Source organism: Euprymna scolopes, chromosome 26 (assembly GCF_053919585.1).
Source record: "Euprymna scolopes isolate OS-2025 chromosome 26, ASM5391958v1, whole genome shotgun sequence".
Classification (NCBI taxonomy): domain Eukaryota; kingdom Metazoa; phylum Mollusca; class Cephalopoda; order Sepiida; family Sepiolidae; genus Euprymna; species Euprymna scolopes.
This window is the reverse complement of record NC_136507.1, coordinates 42,924,047-42,944,730: the sequence shown is the minus strand read 5'-3', so window position 1 is coordinate 42,944,730 and position 20,684 is coordinate 42,924,047. Positions and strand designations below refer to the sequence as shown.

At 32.8% G+C, this 20,684-nt stretch overlaps 1 protein-coding gene across 7 annotated transcripts in view; it reads right to left on the bottom strand.

The window, feature by feature from the left end:
* LOC145247998 (acetyl-CoA carboxylase-like) overlaps window positions 1–20,684 on the bottom strand; it is a 248,546-nt gene that overhangs the window by 79,768 nt on the left and 148,094 nt on the right. For all 7 annotated transcript variants that reach the window (XM_080109676.1, XM_080109675.1, XM_080109673.1 and 4 more), the window contains 8 exons: window positions 19,501–19,620; window positions 16,814–16,914; window positions 15,525–15,613; window positions 14,670–14,794; window positions 14,366–14,479; window positions 10,598–10,711; window positions 8,443–8,532; window positions 2,570–2,688 (listed from right to left, as the gene is read on the bottom strand). In XM_080109676.1, the coding sequence (XP_079965802.1) occupies window positions 2,570–2,688; window positions 8,443–8,532; window positions 10,598–10,711; window positions 14,366–14,479; window positions 14,670–14,794; window positions 15,525–15,613; window positions 16,814–16,914; window positions 19,501–19,620 (872 nt within the window). The remainder of the gene's footprint in view (window positions 1–2,569; window positions 2,689–8,442; window positions 8,533–10,597; window positions 10,712–14,365; window positions 14,480–14,669; window positions 14,795–15,524; window positions 15,614–16,813; window positions 16,915–19,500; window positions 19,621–20,684) is intronic.

Here is a 20,684-nt window from a genome sequence, read left to right as displayed (position 1 = left end):
ATATGAAATAGTAACACATGTATACACATTATTATACTAAAGCTTACTCAATGAATGTTTGTTTCCTTCCGACTTCTTTCCTATAAACATTACATAAAATAGTAATAGATGCACTGAGACTAAAGCTGCTTTCAGGACTGCCAGCAACCAATATAAAAGAGTAATAAAAAATGCAAGAGAGCTATATGCCCAGTCTGTTAAATCCAAGGTAGCTGATCAGCGGCTTGGTTCCCACCAGTTTTGGCAAATAACAAATAGGATCCTGAACAGAAGTGTGCGTTCTATCCTAACCATTATCAATGGACCAGAGGTCATCTCGTCAGCGTCAGACAAGGCCAAACTATTTGCAAAGAACTTTGCAGCTAATTCTACCCTATGCGACGAAGGCCATCAACTCCCCATATTTCCTCCTATAACACAGAACAAGCTAGATAACATACAAATATCCATGCATGAGGTCGCCAAGCTAATAAAAAACCTAGATTCCAGTAAAGCAACTGGCCCTGATGGCATCCCAATTATAGTGTTAAAAAAGCTTCAACCAGAACTTGCTCCCATACTTACGAAACTATTTAAGCGCTGCCTTAAGGAGAAGTGCTTTCCGACCCCCTGGAAGACCTCATCAGTTTGCCCTGTATTTAAGAATTCAGGTGATAAGTCATCTCCCTCTCAGTACAGACCAATAAGTCTTCTCTGTGTTATGAGTAAGTTGCTGGAATCAATATTAAATAGAGAAATAGTCAACCACCTCAGCAGGAATAACCTTCTTAGTGACACACAATATGGTTTCCGCTCTGCAAGATCTACCGCAGATGTGCTGACAGTTATATCCCACAGGTTAGTGAATCTCTTGACAAAGGCTTCCTTTCTAGGGCAATTGCTCTTGACATATCAAAGGCCTTCGACAAAGTATGGCATAAGGGTCTACTTCACAAGATTTCCAGCTACGGTATAACTGGAAATGTTTTCTCAATCATTAAATCATTTCTCTCCGATAGGCTCATAAGAGTAGTGGTAGATGGTCAAAAATCGGATGCCTGCAATATAAATGCTGGAGTCCCTCAGGGGTCAATCCTGGGCCCAACTCTCTTCCTGATCTACATCAATGACCTCCCTAAACACATACTTAAATCATTCGTTGACATCTATGCTGATGACACGACCATCTATGGCAACACATCAAAGGCTGTAAATGACAAAGTTCTCTCTGATTCTCTCTCCTCTGATCTCGAGCGCGTGGTTCAGTGGGGGAAGATGTGGCTAGTTACCTTTAATGCATCCAAAACCAAACTCCTATCCTTACATAATCAACGCTCTGATCCCCAGCTGGCATCAATTGTGATGGATGGCTCTCGTCTGGGTGAGGCCCCGTGTTTTGACAAGCTTCTGGGTTTGACCTTTACTCCTGATCTGAAATGGAACACGTACATCAAGTCTGTTGCCAAGGTCGCTGGAAAGATGGTGGGATCCTTCTACCGCTCCAGAAGATATCTCACTACTGATGCAATTCTCTATCTATATAAAAGCCAAGTACGGCCAAGGATGGAATACTGTTGCCATATCTGGGCAGGAGCTGCCAAAAACAGCCTATCATGCCTTGACAGAGTACAAAATAGACTTCGTGGTTTAGTGGGGGATGCCCTTTTCTCTACCCTGCAACCCCTCTCCCACAGAAGAGACGTTGCAAGCCTATCCTTGTTTTATCGTTATTTTCATGGCAGGTGCTCGTCTGAACTCCAATCCCTGGTCCCCCCTCGCCAATCTTTCACGAAAAACACCCGTCTAGCTAAATCCACTGTGAAAAATTTCCCCCACTCTATATCTGTGCCTAAATCAAAACGCGGATTTCATAAACAAAGCTTCTTTCTTAGAACTGCACGCCTGTGGAACTCTGTTCCGTCTGCCTGCTTCCCTCCGGACTACAACTTGGATGTCTTCAAGTCTAATGTTAACAAATTCCTAATGAACCGCCCCCTTAAGTAAAGACTTCATCAAATCTCCTCACTAACGTAATGTACTTTCAATAACTCTTATCCCTGAGTGGCTTCCGGGCCTTGATACGTGGTGATCTCTGTGTAAAAAAAAAAAAAAAAAAAAAAAAAAAAAATATACTTAAATGTACTTTAGTTCTGGGACTGAGTTATGTTTTAAAATAAACTTGTTTTAATTTTTCTAATGATTCATAATTTGTATTTAATTGAACAAGTAACCCCTCACTTTCTTCATTATTTATATATTTTTCACCCCCTATAACTATGTTCATTCAACCACTAATATTTCTATATATAAATGTGAGCATTTAGAGAAAGACTGACTTTTTTTAACATTCCCATCTTACATAATGCCGATACACACCAACAACACATGTAAATTAGATGACAAAATTGCCTTTAATATTTTCAATAAGGATAATATCAAAGAGACTATTTTTTTTAGTTAGGCAAGAAAAATATCAGAAAAAATTTGTTACAGTTTATGAAATATGTATTGAGTGAAAGGGAAGGAAAAATAGTGAAAGGAGAGTTTGCATGATGACAATTACTAAACATTTAAGAAATAACCTGTATACCTGTTTGGGTGAGATGTGGGTAAAAGAAATTTGAATTCAACCACACAAAGACGATTAGTCAATTCATAATGGCGTAGACACACCAGTTCATATGCTGTGTAAGCTCGGCGGACATACACCTAAAAAAAATAAAAAAATCTTAAATAGGTTTTGATTTAATAAGTTGAAATCAAATACAAGTTTGAAAGAATCATTCTGATGAAGGTTTAAAACCAATTTTTGAAGCATATAATGGGTGAGTTTTTAATAAACAGCCAAGAGATAATTATTCTTATATTTTTATAGTTATATTATGCTTTGGTAGACATTTTAATATTTTTAAATATATTGAAATAATTTTATTAAAAAGTTTTGTAAATAAATAAATGCACTCTATATTGAAAAAATAAATCTTGTTGGCAAAATCAAATAATTTTTTATGTTTGTTTCCAGATGCCATGTGCAAAAGGTCAAGGTCAACCGGTGTCAACCAAAAACTATCACTTTGTTTCTCTGATCTGCTGGCGTTCTTATACCTTTTTTTAGGGGGAGGGGATCTCATTTATTGGGAAAGGACATGTTTTTGTCACTGTTCATTCATCTTATGATTTTTCTAAATTGGTTTATTAGCTTTTCATAAAATTTTCCAAGAAGTGTCATAATCTACAAAACTGACATATTTTTATAAAAACTGATTTGTTGCCCATAAGGATTCAAGTAACCAATAAAAAAAATGTAAATGCAATTGGTCTGGAATTCTTAATGAGACACACATACAAAAACAATTTTATTTTTTTCTAAACAATTCTAATCAATTTTAATTAAGTCAAAATTAAGAAAAAGACACCATATGGAAAATGGTGACAGGAAATTATTTGATGAAACAAAAGTCATTTAACTTCTCTATTACATCATAAATCATTCAATGTCTTAGTCTTCACAAAAAAATTAACATTTTCAGAGAGAACTTATGAGTGGAAAAAAGAAACCAAGAGCAGAGAGAGGAAGATAAAAAACAGGAAAGTAGAAAGAAAGATAAAGCAAGAGGTAAGAAGAGAAAAAAAAAAGGAGAAATAAAATGTGGCCAAATAGTGACAAAAAAATAGAGTTAAGGCTCTTAGTAATTTGGCATAAGTTGGCTTTAAAAAAAAAATTTTTTTTTTAAATCCTAGATTTTTATAAAAAAGAAAGCAAAGAATTCACATCCATGACAGAAACTAAAAATGTTTTTTTTTTTTAATTGCATTTTCACCTCAAACAAGGCATAGTGCCACTTTGATGTAGGGGGCTACTATCTGGGACATAATTGCAGGGCCACTATTTAGGGAGTTTAGCAGCAAGATGTCTATTCACCCTACACTTAAACTTCTGCATGTCAGTCCAGGAAACAGGAACCTGGAAATGAATTCCAAAGTCTAGCAATTCTGAGAAAATGACTATTAGATTAGAAGACTTTCTGGCATCTGGGGGATCTCTACTGTGTAAAGGTGAGATTTTGCTGCTTGTCGAGTTTATCGGGGGTATTTACATTGCGGGGATACAAGGGCTTGTAGTTTGCTGGAGCATCTACCATTAAAATACTTGTAAAACAGGCAGAGGGATGCAACATTTTGTTGATGGGACAGAGGCTGAAGCCCAGCTGTTCAAGACAAATAGGCTAGCGACTCTTTTGAATCCTGTCCAAAAGTGATAGACTAGTAGCAGGTGCACCAGCCCAAATGTGACAGCAATACTCCGTACATGGTTGAATAGTGGCCTTATAGAGGTACAGGATACTCTCAGGCATAAGTAATTTTCTGGCATGGTAGATAGAGCCCACCTTCCCCGCAGCAGATACAGCAATGTCCTCAATGTATTTGTTCCAACTCATGTTCTCTGTGAACGTTAAGCCAAGGAGTTTGAACAAAGTACTTTCAGGTAATGTATTATTAGCCATAGCTATTGGTGACTGAGAAGGTTTCTTGGAATTATCAAAGGAAACAAACTTAGTCTAGGCAGTATTGAAATGTGAATATCCATTTTTGTCCCCATTCCATAACAGATTGGAGGTCTTTCTCTCGTATTTCTGCCATGGCCTTAGATATGTGTTCATTCATTTTCCCCCCTCATGCCTGTTATAGAGCGTAATGTCTTTAGCAAATATACTCATCTCAGAGACAATTTAATCAGGGAGGCCATTCAAGAAAAATAAAGGTTCAAGGATCGACCCTTGAGGTACACCCACATTTATATCATTTTGCTTAGATGTACAACCATCAAGGGCAACCTGGATTCTTCTCTTATTTAAGAAGGATTTAATTATGTTAAGTATTTGTCCAGTGATACCGTATGATCTAATTTTCCTGAGAAGATTATCGTGCCATACCCTGTCAAAAGCCTTAAATATATCAAGGGCTACTGCCCTATCACTCCTTGCTTTATCCAGTGAATGGTATATACATTCAGAGATTACAATTAGGATATCTGCCATAGAACGGGCTTGCCTAAATCCATATTGTTGATCGGACAGAAGTTTAGCAACTTTAAGGTGATGGAGTAAAGCTTAGTTAATTATGGACTCAAATATTTTGGGGAAAGAGGGAGGAGGCTAATGGAGCAATAATTTAAGGGGTCAGTTCTTTCACCAGAATTCTTGAAAACTGGTACCACAGAAGCAGTTTTCTAGCAGTCAGAAAAGCAAAATTCGTTAAGGCATTTGCTGAAAAGTTTGGAGAGGACTGGAATAACCTCAGCTGAGCATATTTTTTTTAATAGTACAGCCGGGATGAGTTCGGGTTCACATGCTTTTGAGACATCTAGGTTTTTTATATCATGCACTTGAGAAGGGGTGATTTTCAGATCGTCTAGTGTGGTTTCTGTTCGCAAAGGAAAATCAGGGAGGGAGTGGTTTGCTGGATCTAATGTAGAGTTTAAGGCAAACCGACTGGCAAGCATGTTAGCCTTCTCGGTTGCCGTGCAAACAACCTCATGATTGTTGGATAGTGGAGGAATGGTCGATTGCCCATTATTTACTATACTGTTATAGATTTTCCAGAAATCACGGGTTCCTAATTTTTGTGCTTCAATGCATTTTCTGGTGGTTTTAGTGTATTCTCTCTTAGCTGTCGCTATTTCTTACAATTACTTCTAGCTTCTATAAACTTTTGTTTGTTTGTACTGGACTTGTGTCAGATAAATCTGTGGTATGCGTGCCGCCTTTGAGTAATGGCAGATGCGCAAGTAGAAGTAAACCAGTAGGGAGAGTGGGGTCTGCTATAGAACTTCTTCGTGAGAACATGTGTTTCAATTGTCGCTTTGAACCATTCAGCAGTTTCATTTGCGCACTGTTATGCAGGAAGAAAAAAGATATTTCCCCATAGGGCATCTCTGATGAGATCCTTGATGGCTTCCCAGTCAACCTTCTTATAGTACCTATAGAGCGATTTCTACCATCATCACAGTCTGATCAGCATTCCCGAGTGGGCTATGAGCATTCATTATACTATCATCAGGAACTCTAGTCAGAAATAAATCTAGAAGTGAGGCTTGTTGATCTTGCTGATCTGGGAAACATGTCGGAAACATAATTGTCTGGATAGAGAATGAGATATAGAGAAGCTATTTGTTATGCTACTAGCTGCATTTGTATAAGTACAAAAATCAAGCCAATTAATGTGGTGGACATAAGCAAAATTCAAAGAATTGCTATTTTTGTATTATTTGGATTGTTCAGACTACTGCTCTCATCTTAAGTGTTAAACCCACAACTTTTCAGCCAATGTAACCTGACTTCTTTGGGTATATCATGACAATAGCACATGTGCGGTGTGTTTGTTTCCATTTCATAAACACATTTGAATTCTAACGACTATAATTTGTTGAGAAACAGAACAAAAACATTCCACCATTCACCAATAAGAGACATTGTCACCTGAAAAAAAAATAAAAATAAAATAAATAAAAATCAGGTTATACCGCCTACAATGTTTTAAGAATAATACCCAATATGAGAACAGTAGTCCAAACAATTAAAAAATATTAAGAGAGAGCTTCTTTTTTTTTTTAAACTTTAATTCACTCTAAACAAAATACATTGCTACTGGTATGGACGAAACTACTGTGAATTTGGATTATTATTTATAGGGCATCCTAAGTGGAATATGTTTGTTCACATTACATTTAAATTTCTGCCTGTTAGCACAATCAAGGAAACAAGGGAAGAAGTGAAATTCTAAAAGCTAGCAGTTTAAGTAAAGAAGCCATTAGAGTAAAATGCCATGGCATTTGAAGATCTCTACAATGAGGAGGGATTTAGAGTGCCAAGAGTATTTACGTCAAAAGGAAATTCCACTGCAGCAAATTCCATTAAGTACTTGCAAAATAAGATGCAACATTTTAGGTCAGAATCGGAGGAATGCTAAGAATCTGAATCAAATTTATTCAGTCAAACCTGTAAGAATCCTAAACTGATTACTTTTATATATATTATATATATACACAAACATATGTATTTCCAGTTATATTGCTGTATCTTAGCAAGACATGTTTTATTGTGGTCTTCCTTTTTGAATCTGTAAATGTGTAGCAGTTGTGTATTACTATAAAATAGGACGATAAAATTGTCGCCCTAGAAAAAAAAAAACATGATTCCATTTCTGTTTAGTTTTCTTTTTTGTTGCAGACTACTAATTGGCCAGTTGTGTACAAATCCCAAGAGTGATAGGAGTCTTCTACCACATCTGAAAGTGACAATGTTCAATGAACAAGATTGGAGTTGCGCCGCTGTACAACTCGTGCTCTCTGCCAATCCAAGTTATGACAACAGAACCATTGCCAGCACCCTCAAAATGCATAGCTGGATTGCCACAAATAACAAGGACATGCTCAGGGTGATGAAAAACGGCCACAGTTATGGTCTTTGGTATAGTTTCACATGAGGGCCACACCATGCCACCTCACATCTTCGAAGTCGGCTTGAAAGTCAACACCAAAGTGTACCTGGATGTGCTGAAGAGTGTGGTGATCCCATGGTGCAATTAGGTGACCACTGGCAGATCCTGGGTGTGTCAATAGGACTTGGCGTAGGCCCACAAGTCCACAAAAAACTCAGGCTTGGCTTCAGAAGGAGTGCTACGACTTTGTACCCTTCTCTCACTGCTCTCCTCCTCCCGTGGCCTGAACCTACCGGACTATTTCATTTGGTCATCACCAACATGACTTCCCACAACACCAAAGCCAGCTTGATCACCGAATATTCATCGAGCTCCTGTCGGCGCTTGTGGAAAAAACATGCTTCCAGTTCCAGACCTGTCCTGAGGTGGTGATTGAGGCTGAAGGCAGCTACATTGAATAGATGTTAGCTCTACTACATAATCAAGTTATCTGATTTGATTTTTTTGAGTAAAAGTTTTAAAATAAAGCTGTAGTGTTGTTTTCTTTAGGGATACACTTATTCCACTCTGTAATGTGTAATAGAATTAGAATGAAATCTTTTTTTAGTTGACTGTTTTTCATTATTTACAAGTTTTAGACAGCTTTCCACGTATTAACTGTTGTTAATAGAGACACCTGAACAAGACCCTAGCTTAGCATATTATCCTTGATGTCCAGAAGAAAAAAAAAAACATACAAAACATTGCAATAAAAAACACCATTTACAAAAGTAGTTACTATTTATTTCACATGGCTTAAGAATGCTCTTTCTGAGATATGGGGATGAAAGTGTCACAATAAAATAATCAACAAAATATATTAACAAAAATCGATTACGAAACAAAAATACATTATTTTAGTATTTTTTTTTAAGACAGAATCCTCTGTATCAATTTTACATAGTCTGCATCCCAAAGTAATAACAATCATCTTCATTTTCCAGTATAAAGAGTTGATGGCATAATAAAAGAAAATTAACCCACCTCTAAAGCTGCTGTCCGAACCAAAGAGTTGATGTGGAAGAAAAATTCTTGCAATACATCATAGATGGCAGTTTCGGAGTTGATTAGTTTCTGTATATAAAAACAAATTTAAATGAACACTCAGAATTTTTTAGAATGAAAAGTTAAAAATAGTATTGAAAAGATTTTTTATAAATGCAGGTTTTATTTCTTTAATTGTACAATTTCTTCTTTTTTTGTTTTGTAAATAAAGCTGTGACAAAAAAGATAATCATGTCCTATCTAGAAAAAGGAGTTGTCTGCTGTGTGCCATCTGCTGAAAATGTAATGAAGGAGATGATTTTAATAAGGCTTGAAATGGGTTCATTTTTGTGCACTATCAATGAAAGTTAGTTTTTAATAATAAAAAGCGATTGAATCATGAAAGGTTGGTTTGTTTGGATTTTTTTTAACAGATTGTTGAAGAGTCAAGATTATAAATGTGTTTTGCTTATTTAAAAATTGAGTTCAAATTATGATAAACATTTTTAAGATTTGAATATACACTATTTTGGACTTTTGAAATTGGATGTGCAATACTGATCGGCTATTATTACTAGCTAGATTTTTAACTTGGTTTTATTATATTAAAAGTTAATATCAATGTTTTTAATTATGTTTTTTACTACTAAAGATATAAAAGAAAAATTCAATCCTCAAAACTTTATTTAAATTTTAATTTAGGATTTTAATTGGTTAAAAGAATTTAAACAATCAGCAATATCCCTTGGAAATTCCACATTTGCTTTGTTTATTAAATTTAATTTTTGAAAGATCAAAAGACTTAATGTAAAAATCTTATAGTAAAAGAGCATATAAAATATTCATTTTTAAATATTTTTCAATAAGAAGACTACATATCTAAAAACAAGAATAGGTTTTAGGCTCTTCAAAATGCATACTACAATTGTTCACAAGGACCTGTGATATGATGGATATAAGTGTTAAGTAATAATAATCAGTTCTAAGTCTTTTGACAGGCTGAAAGTTCAATAATCAGTTTGAGCAATACTAATACAATTACAAATTACTTAAGACTTCTACCTGGTTATGACTGACAGAACAAGAGCAAGCTACCTCTGCAGATTAAATAGTTCTGTTCAAAATTCCATACAGATTTCCAAGTTTGATAAGATGCACTTGATTAATATCGGATGTTACATTAGCTGAAATGTTGTGAGAATAACATCCAAGATGAGAAAATCAATTATCAATCCTCATCTAAAAAATTCTTAAAACCGTATTAATGCTACTATTACATTGAGTTAAGATGGATAATCCTTTTGGTTCATGTCATGTATATTGTAACATTATGGCCGTGTTTAAAGGTAAAGAGTAAAGAACGCAAAGATAAAAAAAAAAAAAAAAGAAAAAAGAAAACAGACAATTGCTATCAAATAACAAAAATGAAGGTGATTACAAAAAATACCCAAAAAACTAGTTAATTGAATTAAAAAAATTAAAAGAATGAAGTGAGATAATGCAAGGAGTGTAAGCCATCACCAAAGAACTTCAATAATAGAATTTCAATAGAATCAATCCTCAAAATTATCAAGTTGAGCAACTAAGATTGAAGGCTGCCAGAACGTGTTGGATCCTTGGAGAATAAAATGAAGTGGAATTACAACCAATTGGCAGAGAACTCACATATTTGTTTGTTTGTAGTTTTGCTTAATGGCAGATCAACCCTTTTCATGTTATTTAATACCAAATCCAGTAATTTTGAAATAAAGTTTTTATAATTTAATTTCTTTATATCTTTAATTATTTATTCATGGTGTTTGGTTTGGTTGTTTTGTAGAGGAAAATTGTTTGTTTTTGCAGAACATGATTGAGTTTTGCAAAGTGAAAGGAAAAAAATAACATCAATGTTAAGTACATTCCAGGTTAGAAAGCCGGTATCTTCAGTCAGTCTGATCTGCTAGTACCAGGTCAAATAATTGTAGTACCTGGTGTAAACAAGTACTTCAGCTAGTGCACTTATATAATAAATCCAACAGTATACAATGTATGATATTTGTAATGTACATTTTTTAATCTGACAATCTTATAATTTAAAATCTGGTGAATGAAGAGTGAACAGGAGGAAGATAATGATTGGTAAGCATTGGTATGAATTACTTTAGCAAAAACTCACCTGGAGATTCTCTGGGCAAAACTCATGCCCATAAATATCAATGGCAGACAGGAAGATGGATTCCATCTGGTTGTGTCGAAGCTCAAATGCTGGCTGGTGCGCAGCTATGAGCACCTAAAAAGGGAAAAAAGAAAAAAAAATGACTTAATTGGTTGATATTTTAAGCAAATTAACGTTTTTCATTTAAAAACTCAAGAAAGGAAAAAAACTTTCACCTGCAGAAAATTTTTTAACATAAGATTTTAAAATGAAGCATTAACGAATCTCCCTAGCTTTCATTCAAAGCAATACTATGTCTATTATATCATCTCAAAATGTCCAAGTCTTGATGAGGTTACAAGAGCCTTTGTCAACATGTGGAGGTAACTAAATAGGGATTTATAATACATATATTTGTAAACCAGACAAAAATTTTGGAGTTTTGTTAACAAATCATGCAGATTAGATTCAGAAAATATTTTCCATTCTTAATACATCGTAATTCTGTAAACTTGGCTCCTTCAAGTCAGGAGATAATACTTGCAGGAACAAGATAAAAATTCAGAAATGTTTATTTTAAAAGAAGTTCCTTTCTGAGGAGACATATGACACGATTAGACCCTCTGAGTCATTACAACCTCGATTATATAGTCGGTTATAAAGATTATCTGCTTTTGTTTTTACTTTCTGTTTCTGATCCTCAGACAGAAATGACAGTGATAAGCAAGATACGGTCCCTTTTGATTAATTTCCTATAACATGAAAGTCCTCCTCCTTTCCTCATGTTAAGAATAACTTTCTTATCTGTTTGACTATATCTAATTATCCAGCCAAATGTACATCAAAACCAGAAAACAATATTGACTATAACTATACGGTCTTCCAAAAATACAGTGCCACCAAAAAGAAAGTCTACACTTGTCATTTCTTCAAAAACCGCAAATTTAAGCTAAATTGAATGTAACTGTTTAAAAAAACTATACCTCATTTGATGCACCTTTAATTCCTGTATAATTTTACCTGTTCATATTTGACTTAATTTAAGTATTCTAGTGTTCATGTCAGTTTAAAAAATTAACTTCAAATCAAGAAGGTAAAAAGAAACTCCACACAATGGAAAAATTATTTAAATGTGACTATAGAACATTAATGCAATACAAATACAACAGGAACACAAATGAACTAGTTAATATTTAGTAGCATAGCCCTTCTGCAATTTGAAAGCCTGCAAATTTTGGACCATTCTCTTCAATTAATCTGCAGCAATACTCTGGTGAAAGATCATCCTACATCTTTAATTTTTGTCCAAAGTTCTTCCAGATTTGAAATTTTATCATTGCATAGCTGTTACTTGATGTAATGCTATACATTATCGATAGGATTGAGGTCGCAGATTGTCCAGGCCAATCCAAACATGGAATATCATGCTCTTCAAGGAACCTCTTGATGTTGCCAGTTGTGTGAATGGGAGCATTATCCTGCATGAAGATGAGATTATCATCAAAATTCCGGCCTAAGTAAGGTAGAAAATGCTCAGTTAACATATTTTAGTTGATTAAATAAATTCGACCCTTGCAAACAACCTATAGGCCCTGGTCTATTGGCACTACTAATGCCACACACCAAAACTGAACCTCCACCACCTTGCAGCGTTGAAACTGTTCATCTAGGATTAAATTCTTCATCCTTCCTTCGACAGGCGTACTGCATACCATCATTGCCTAGCCTATTGAACTTGCTTTCGCCACTAAAATCACTTTCGACTAATATGAAGAGTCATGATCTTCATTGCATTTAACGAAGTCCAGACGACGCTTTCTGTTCTTTACAGAAATCATTAGCTTGTGTCTTGGAACACAGCCTGGCAAATTAAATTCCTTCAATTTGTTCTTAACTGTAAAAAGAGAGAGCTTTTTAATAAGATTACACTGTTATTTGATTTGAGGAGCCGTTTTAAATCTGTTTCTGAGGCTGAAAATCTTGATAGCATCGTCTTCTCTGTAAGAAGTAATTCTAGGACGACCAGATTTAGGGGCATCACAAACACTGCCTGTGTTTTGGTGCTTTTGCACAGTCATTTGTACCGTTTTCTCATCACATTGCAATCTGCAGCCAATTTTTCGATTTGATAAACCAGAAGGTTGGAGATTACTGACGATCACTAAGAGGTATATGGACTAATTGTTGCGTTGTATAGCCTAGGAACAACAACAATTACGATTAGAGATGCTAAATTGACGTGAACACAAGGATACTTCAATGAAAAGTCAAATATGAACAGGTAAAATTATAGAGGAGTAAAATGAGGTATAGGTTGTTTAAACAGTTACATTCAATTTAGCTTAAATTTGTGGTTTTTGAAGAAATAAGTGTGAACTTCCTTTTTGGCGGTACTGTACATAAGGAGAATGTTTCAATTAGACCCATATTTATGATAGGGTCCATCCAAAATTCTTTGGTTCAGTGGCTTCAAGAAATCTTGCAACTTGTGCAAGATTTTTATACTTTTCATTGCATATCTAATTCTTATAAGTTTGTTGATTGCCTACATGGGTGAGAGCTGAGTTCCAAGACTTCTTTTATGTGCTTGTTTGATGTCCCTAGTTTCTTCACTAATGTACATATTTGTTCTAATACACTTTATGGAGGTACTTTGGCTTCTACATACTTTCCAAGAGATATCTTTATGGAATTAGTACTTCTTAGTATCCAAATTGGTGGAGATTACCTTCAGTGATATTATGTATAGTCAGATTCATGGGATTTCAAGTCCACTGGCATGTATGTTAACTGGTTTTCTTTTTGTACCAAGATCTAGAAAGGTAGATTAATTTATACCTTGGTAAAAATGTAGTCGTCATGATCTGTCCTTCAGATTGGAGTCTGAACTTGATGAGGTCAGAAATATTCATTAGTAATGATTATTCTGAAAAATTTTGAATATTAATAAAAAGTTAGCAGATTTTAATCCCCTAAAATATTTGGACCCTCTAAATCCCCTACTTATTCGAAGTTTGTCTGGATAGGAGGAAATACTCAAAAACTGGGTATGCAGACAATTGTTCTAGTCCATTTCTTTATGCTTGGTGTTTGTCACAAAGCCCGCTTTTCTTTTATTTAATAAGGATAGTCTGCTTTATATCAAGTATAGTAATGCCGTTTACCAGTTTAATTGCCAGTATGATGCTGGTTATATAGGGAGCAAACTTCCTTGCATTTGCAGACTCACATAAACCAGCATGTTCTATCTGAAATCTGACAGGGAAAGGCAGGATTCTTTGTCATCCTTAGGCTCTGCTGTTGGGCCACACTTGATTGAAAATCTGTGCTATGACAAAAACTATAAAATAGAAGGATTATTAAATCTCTTTAGGGAACTTTGAACCCTTCCTTGGTTTATATGTACACACACACATCTTTCTATCCATTTCTGTACCATCTGCAATAAATTGGCTATTCATATTCAAATTGTTATTTATAACAAAAACTATTTCTATTTAATGAATATTGCTTTTGTCTAAAAGTCTAGATAAAACCAATATTCATAAAATAAAGTTTTTATCATTAAATAACAATGCAAATTTTAATAGCCAAATTAATCTACCTTTCTAGATCTTGGTACAAAAAGAAAACCAGTTAACATACATGCCAGTGGACCATTGAAAAACTGAGTTACAAGTTATTTCATTTTCTATTGATTTATTAATTTTAGTTTCTGTTTTGATAAAATGTTTAAAACATTGTGAAAGTAAAAAATATTTTGCATATCAAAGATAAAACTTTAATTACCTGTCTAGCACGTAAAGCCACTTTTGCATTTTCTGTCTTATTAAGCGTGGTTAATTCATTTAAAATCTGAGTAAGATCATCTGTTAATCCAGGTTCTTTACCACAAAGATGATCCTGAAAAAAAAAAAAAAAATGTAATTACATGATTTTGGTAAAAGCAAAAAGGTATAAAAATATAAAATTTCAAAAATCAAATATTTTTAACAATGAAATATATACATTTTTTTTAATCTAATATTTTTAACAATCAAAGCTATAAATTTTTAAAAGTTAAACATTTTTAGCAATCAAAGAGAAAACTTACTATAAGCATGTTAACAAGTTCATTCTTTTGGGCAATGGCTGAGTGAGAAAATATTGTTGCAGTTACAGCAGCCATGTCTTCTTTATTTCTTTCCCGTACTTGAGCCACACATTTATCGTAGTGACCTAAAAAGAATTAATAATAGTACTTAGCGTTAACATTGTCATTATATATAACGATCAATAAAAAGTTAAAAGGGGTTCATCTTAACACTTTACTACAGCCCCATGGTAAATCTTATATATAAGCCGAGTTTGTTAAAGTAATGTTAGCTAAAGACTGACATTCATATGTAGATAGTTTCAAATCCAATACTCTAAAGTCTTATTTTTGTCTGTGAAATTTTTGTTCCTAACTCTGTAGAATAAATAATCATTTATTTAATAACAGTATTACCTATATTAATGCAAGTGTCAACAAAAATATCAGATTTTAGAGTTTAGACCTAATTAGTATGACATTTGACATATTTGATTCTAACTAGTCAATTTGTCTTTTTCTTCTAGCATGCTTTTTTAGAATACCAAAACGTCTTGATTCATTTTTTTTTTTTTAAGATTATAGTACAATTAGCATTTGAATATTTTGTTTCATCATAAAATTAACTTGTCAGATAGTAATTTTTTGTAAATTCAAAAAAATTGGAAGATACACATAAAGAATAACTATATTTTTTGGATTACATTTGAAAATTTGAATTTATCCCACATTTCATATTTGCCATTGTATTTACCAATTAACTTTCCTTTCATGAAGATTTTGTTACAATAACAATAAAATGTTTCATCATGTTTGAAAGTAACAAAACCAATTAATCCGTCAATCATTTTAAGTTATGAAAATGTTAAGACTTACCATGTTGGAATTGGGTTTCAACTTGAACATAACGCTTCAATAAATCTTGAACAACAGATTTCATGTGACCACGTATACCATTGCGATACCTATAAAAAAATTGACAATTGAAAAGAAATCATTAGAAATGTTGTTGGTGTGGTTGGTTGTTTTATGATATACAAACTTTTTAAAGTATTTAATACAGAATTCAGTCAGTTTGGTAAAAGCTTTTACATTTCAAATTCTTTTTAAATATTTATAAATTTATTTGTTGGGAAATATTTTTTAATAGTCTTTAAACAATTTATTTTATTTCATTCAGGAATGGGAACCTCTAACTGGAATTATCACTTGAGCTAAGAATGAACCTGATGGTAATAGAAATTATTTAATGACTCCACACTCCTCAAAGCACCCAAATTATAGGCTAACCATCATAATATTCAGTTCAATGTCTGTCATATGCAGACAGGCATTGGATGATTTCTAGAAATTGACTTCCAAACTTATATCTAGCCAGGTCTTTATCTCTTATCTGAAGTCCATTATATTTTCCAATGTTTTATTTCGCCTTCTCCTGCCAATTGAATATGCTACCTTAACTATTCTAAATCTATTCAACCAAGAACTCTCATCCATTCTTTTAATGTGACTAAGCCAACAAAGTCTCCTGTTCTGCATACATCTCCTTGTTCAGTTCAGATTTCTCTGAGGTCATGAGATCTAAGACCGTCTTTAAGACTCACATTATACATCAATTACTTCTCTCCATGCAACACATCTTAAACACTCACTAGCCAGGTTTCATTTCCCTATATTATCACAGCATATAGATGCCTGATACTTTCTTATATGGAAGTAGTAACTGCTGGTTACCCACAAGTGGGTTGGAATAGAAAATTTGAGTAGTTGAGAAGGTTGAAAAATAGAGTAGGTAGAAGAGAAGAACAAAGTTAGAAATAGGAAAGTTAGATTTGACATAACTCTGGGATTGAACTTTTTATCTAAAAGAGTTTGCTGTTATGTTTAAGGCCCATTGTAGCTGGTAATCTGTAATATCCAGACAAAGCTGATTTTCTGAAAATATATTTTTGTCTTTTGTAAAACAAAAATAAAAAAATAAAGTTATATTATAAGTAGTAATATTCATTTGGTAATGGTTATAAGTGAGTCTTCTAGACATTGATGGTTCAATCTTTGATGGTAATAACTAAAAATAGCAAATTTATGGTGGATACAATGAGAATAATCTACCCTCAGATTAAATAAAAGTGAAATAATTGTAAAATGTATTTTGAGAAACCAACCTTTGAACAAGTTGTACAATTCCTTGTGTTGTCATGAAAAATACTTCTCTTTCAACACGCCTGTTTAATGTGGCGGCATGACTATCAATCACATTAGCAATCTGAACAAAACAAAAAAAATAATTCAATAACACAAATTTAAGTAATTATTTACACAAAAGATAACACTATATATAAGTTACACACACTATAAAACTACATATAAATGTTAAGTTGAGCATGTTGATTTTATCTGCAGTGAAGCAAGTTGTTACATGTTAACATGAACCCACACATATGTAGAGATCAGTCACAAAGAAACAAAGGAAGAAATTTGACTCCGCTTTTTCAGTTGAAATAAAAATACATTTTCAGGGTCTTCCAAAATAACGCATTGCCTCTTATTTTAATAGTCTCTTAGTTTATCTCGTCTACCATGTTGTTTACAAAACCATTCAGCCCTGATACGGCTTAAAAGTTTTTTGCCGCCACCACTGGGCTACACGTCCATCTCACACAGCACATATTTTTCTTTTCCAGTCCTTGCCATGCGGTACATTTTTTTCTTTTTCTTCTCTTCCCCCACTGTGACATCACTTTACGCATTAGCTCAGTCATTTGCATATTTGTTATGCGGTTGCTGCTGCTGCTATGAGCGCTAGCAGCTCTCATACAAAGAGTTATATACAGTGAAACAAGTCTTGGTTGAATGTTATTTTGATAGAACAGCGTTATTGCAACATTAATTGTATAAAGGAAATTTTTAGAGAGCAGTAATGCATATGACACCTTGCTCTCTTTGAAGAATCAACAGAAAACATCTTTTAACTTGATAATCTATTTATATAAAGAGAAGCATGTTTATATGATTGTACAGGATTCACTCCTAAACTAACTGATTATTATGAAAACATCTGCTAGGCATAAAGAGTAAAAATGTGGACTATATTAACCCTTTATGACCGGGTTGAACTAATTCATTCAGTCGTAAATAAATGAATATAACAGCATAAATAAAGTGGGAATTGATTTAAACATGCCTCGTACATATTAGTTCAGTATAGATAATAATCAAGGTAAGTTTATGAAATGCAAAAATTCTCAGTAGTAGTTTAACTATTGAACTTCAGAATTTTTCCAGTTTGAAGATAATCATAGTATTATTACCCTTTAAACTAGCTAAAATTGATAATTTTTTTTAATCATCTACATCATAATTCAGGTCATAAAAGGTTAAGTTTAGTTTTATGCAAAGGCACAAAAGGGGATGAAAACTTTATGAAAATTTAGATATCTATGATTTTTTTTTAATTAAAAAAAAAAAAAAAAAATAGACATTAGACATCAATTAATATTTCTCAAATTTAATTTTCTTTGGGATATTTTAAAGATTTTTTTTTTCTTTTAGAGTATTTTAAAAGTTTTTTTTTCTTTGGCGGCAATATATGGGTATAACCTCACACAAATATATCAGATTTGCATTGAATTTGATCTATGTTAATAAATGCAAGGTTACCAAGATTCCAATATCTTTTTAGAATCCCTTAAACTTGAGCCTTACATTTTAGACATTTTCTACACTCAAAATCATATAATGAATTTTAACTAAAATCAAAATAAGAATTCTAGACATAAGGTTATGTATCATTATATCTTGTTTTTAATCTTAGTTAGGTGACAAAAGTGGTAAAAAATTGGTCTGTTCCAAAAATTTATTTTAACTATCCCAGGACAGATATTCTAGTTACCTTATAAAAACTACCATTAAAATAGATAATGAATGACCCTGGACACTAAATATGTAATTAAAAAGTAATGAACCAATTAATTTCATAAATTTGTACACTCTTAAATATAATCAGATATAATCTTTATAGTAAACTGATACAAGTTATCATTAGTGAAAATTCACATTCCAGCATAACTGTTCAATATAGGACTTGATTTAATTTTAAAATCTATTGAAAAAAAAAAAGAAAAAAAATAGTTTCACTTCCCTTAACAGAGTTCCGGAAGAGGGGAGGGGAACACTCCCGTAACTATTACATTGAATTTTTTCTCAGATTATTTCAATATTAATTGATATTATAAGTACTATCATGTGAAAGAAAATTGTGTAAAAAAATAAATAAAAAAAATAAAGAGAATTTAATTTCATAAATATTGTCATATTTCCTATATAAAAGCATTTTTAAACAATATATTGTCTGATGATTCATGTTCAAACATAGCTTCTTTTTTTTTAAGAATGCTATCATTTTTAACAATGTTATTCAATTAATATAGAAAAGGATCAACATGCAATAGAAACTTAAAAAAAAATAAATACATGAAAAGAATGTGACCCATTGAGCTCAGATTAGATTATTTGAATCAGGAAAATGCAACTTTGTAAAATCAGTCTCATCCCCATTCTACAGGTTAAATAATATTACTAATTGTGATGACATTTTCTTTTGTTTTTAATAGACTATCCTAATGTTTATATGATTAGTTTTATTACTTTGCTGATAAACAGAGAAAGAGTGATGGAAGCAAGAATGATAGCGGGATATAAAATAAGAGAGAGGGAGGGCAAACAAACAACAATGAGAGAAGGTGAGAGTTATAGACAGAAACATTATGAGATGGGTTAATTAGTGAGTTAACTAAAAATTATGGCTAATGAGAACATTTTACAATAAAATAGAAAAAAAAAAAGTACATACATCTTGGCTGGGAAATTGGCATAAAACTGATGTTATGTTTTTCGCATAACAGCTCATCAGCTTTCGAATAGCTTTTTCTACATTAGGAGTGACACGTCCAGAGATCATGGAGATCAATTCCTGAAAAAGAAAAAAAAGATGATTCCAAGTTAACTAAAATACAGAAGAAAAGAATTGACAAAATTCATAAATTTTTTATATTCTATAAAGTGAAAGAAAAACAAAGTTATAAATTACATTTCTTACTGATAAATAGTATGTTTTTTGGTTCTTTTACAAATTATTGAGCAATACCATTGCCGTAGAGGCAGGAGGTGTGAAATATATATATAGCGTCCGGATGCACTGAAAAGAAATCAATAAAATGCTCAATCGCAAATGTGAGAGCTAAAATACAAATTATCTAAATGTTAATGGGATATCATGCGTGTTATTTATTTTGTGTCACACTTACATCCGAGTGACTGTCATTTAATTGTTATGGATTTTAATTTTTTATAAATAATTTTACCAAGAATTCTCCATAGGTTTTGGTTTCGATTATAACTGAAGGAACTCAAGTTATATATATATATTTTCTCATAAGTTTTGGTTTCGGCTCCGATTCAAGCTGATACACCCAAGTCATATGGATATATTCTTTTATTTTTTTTTAAATCGCAACTTTATAATATATAAAAATCGACAGAACATTAATAATATATACAAAATCTGCAAGAATCAAAATATCATATCTAAGCATACTTTATGACCAAGTTATGCCGGACGTCTCTGCTAGCTTAGCTAAATACTTTTGCAGTTTTAACAAAAGAGCTATAATAATATCAAAGAGTCTCCATTTACACTGAGCATCTACAGAATGCCAACATTAATATATTACATATGAACGAGTCCACTGGAATTTCCACAGGTCCTGCTAGCTTATATAAAAACTAGATGTTACATATTTCAGAGATGTACCATAGTTTTATTGCAGCGGATCTGCCTTTTAAAAATCCAAACAAATCATCAGCAACTCACAAAATGAAAAACAAATAGAAAAATGGCATTTAAAACAAAATAACCAGTAAGTAACTTGTTTTTTACTGGTGATCTTGTTGTGTCCACCATTTTTCGGTTTGTTTTTTTATTTCATGAGTCGCTGGTGATTTGTTTGGATTTTAAAAATTCATTTAAAAGGCAGA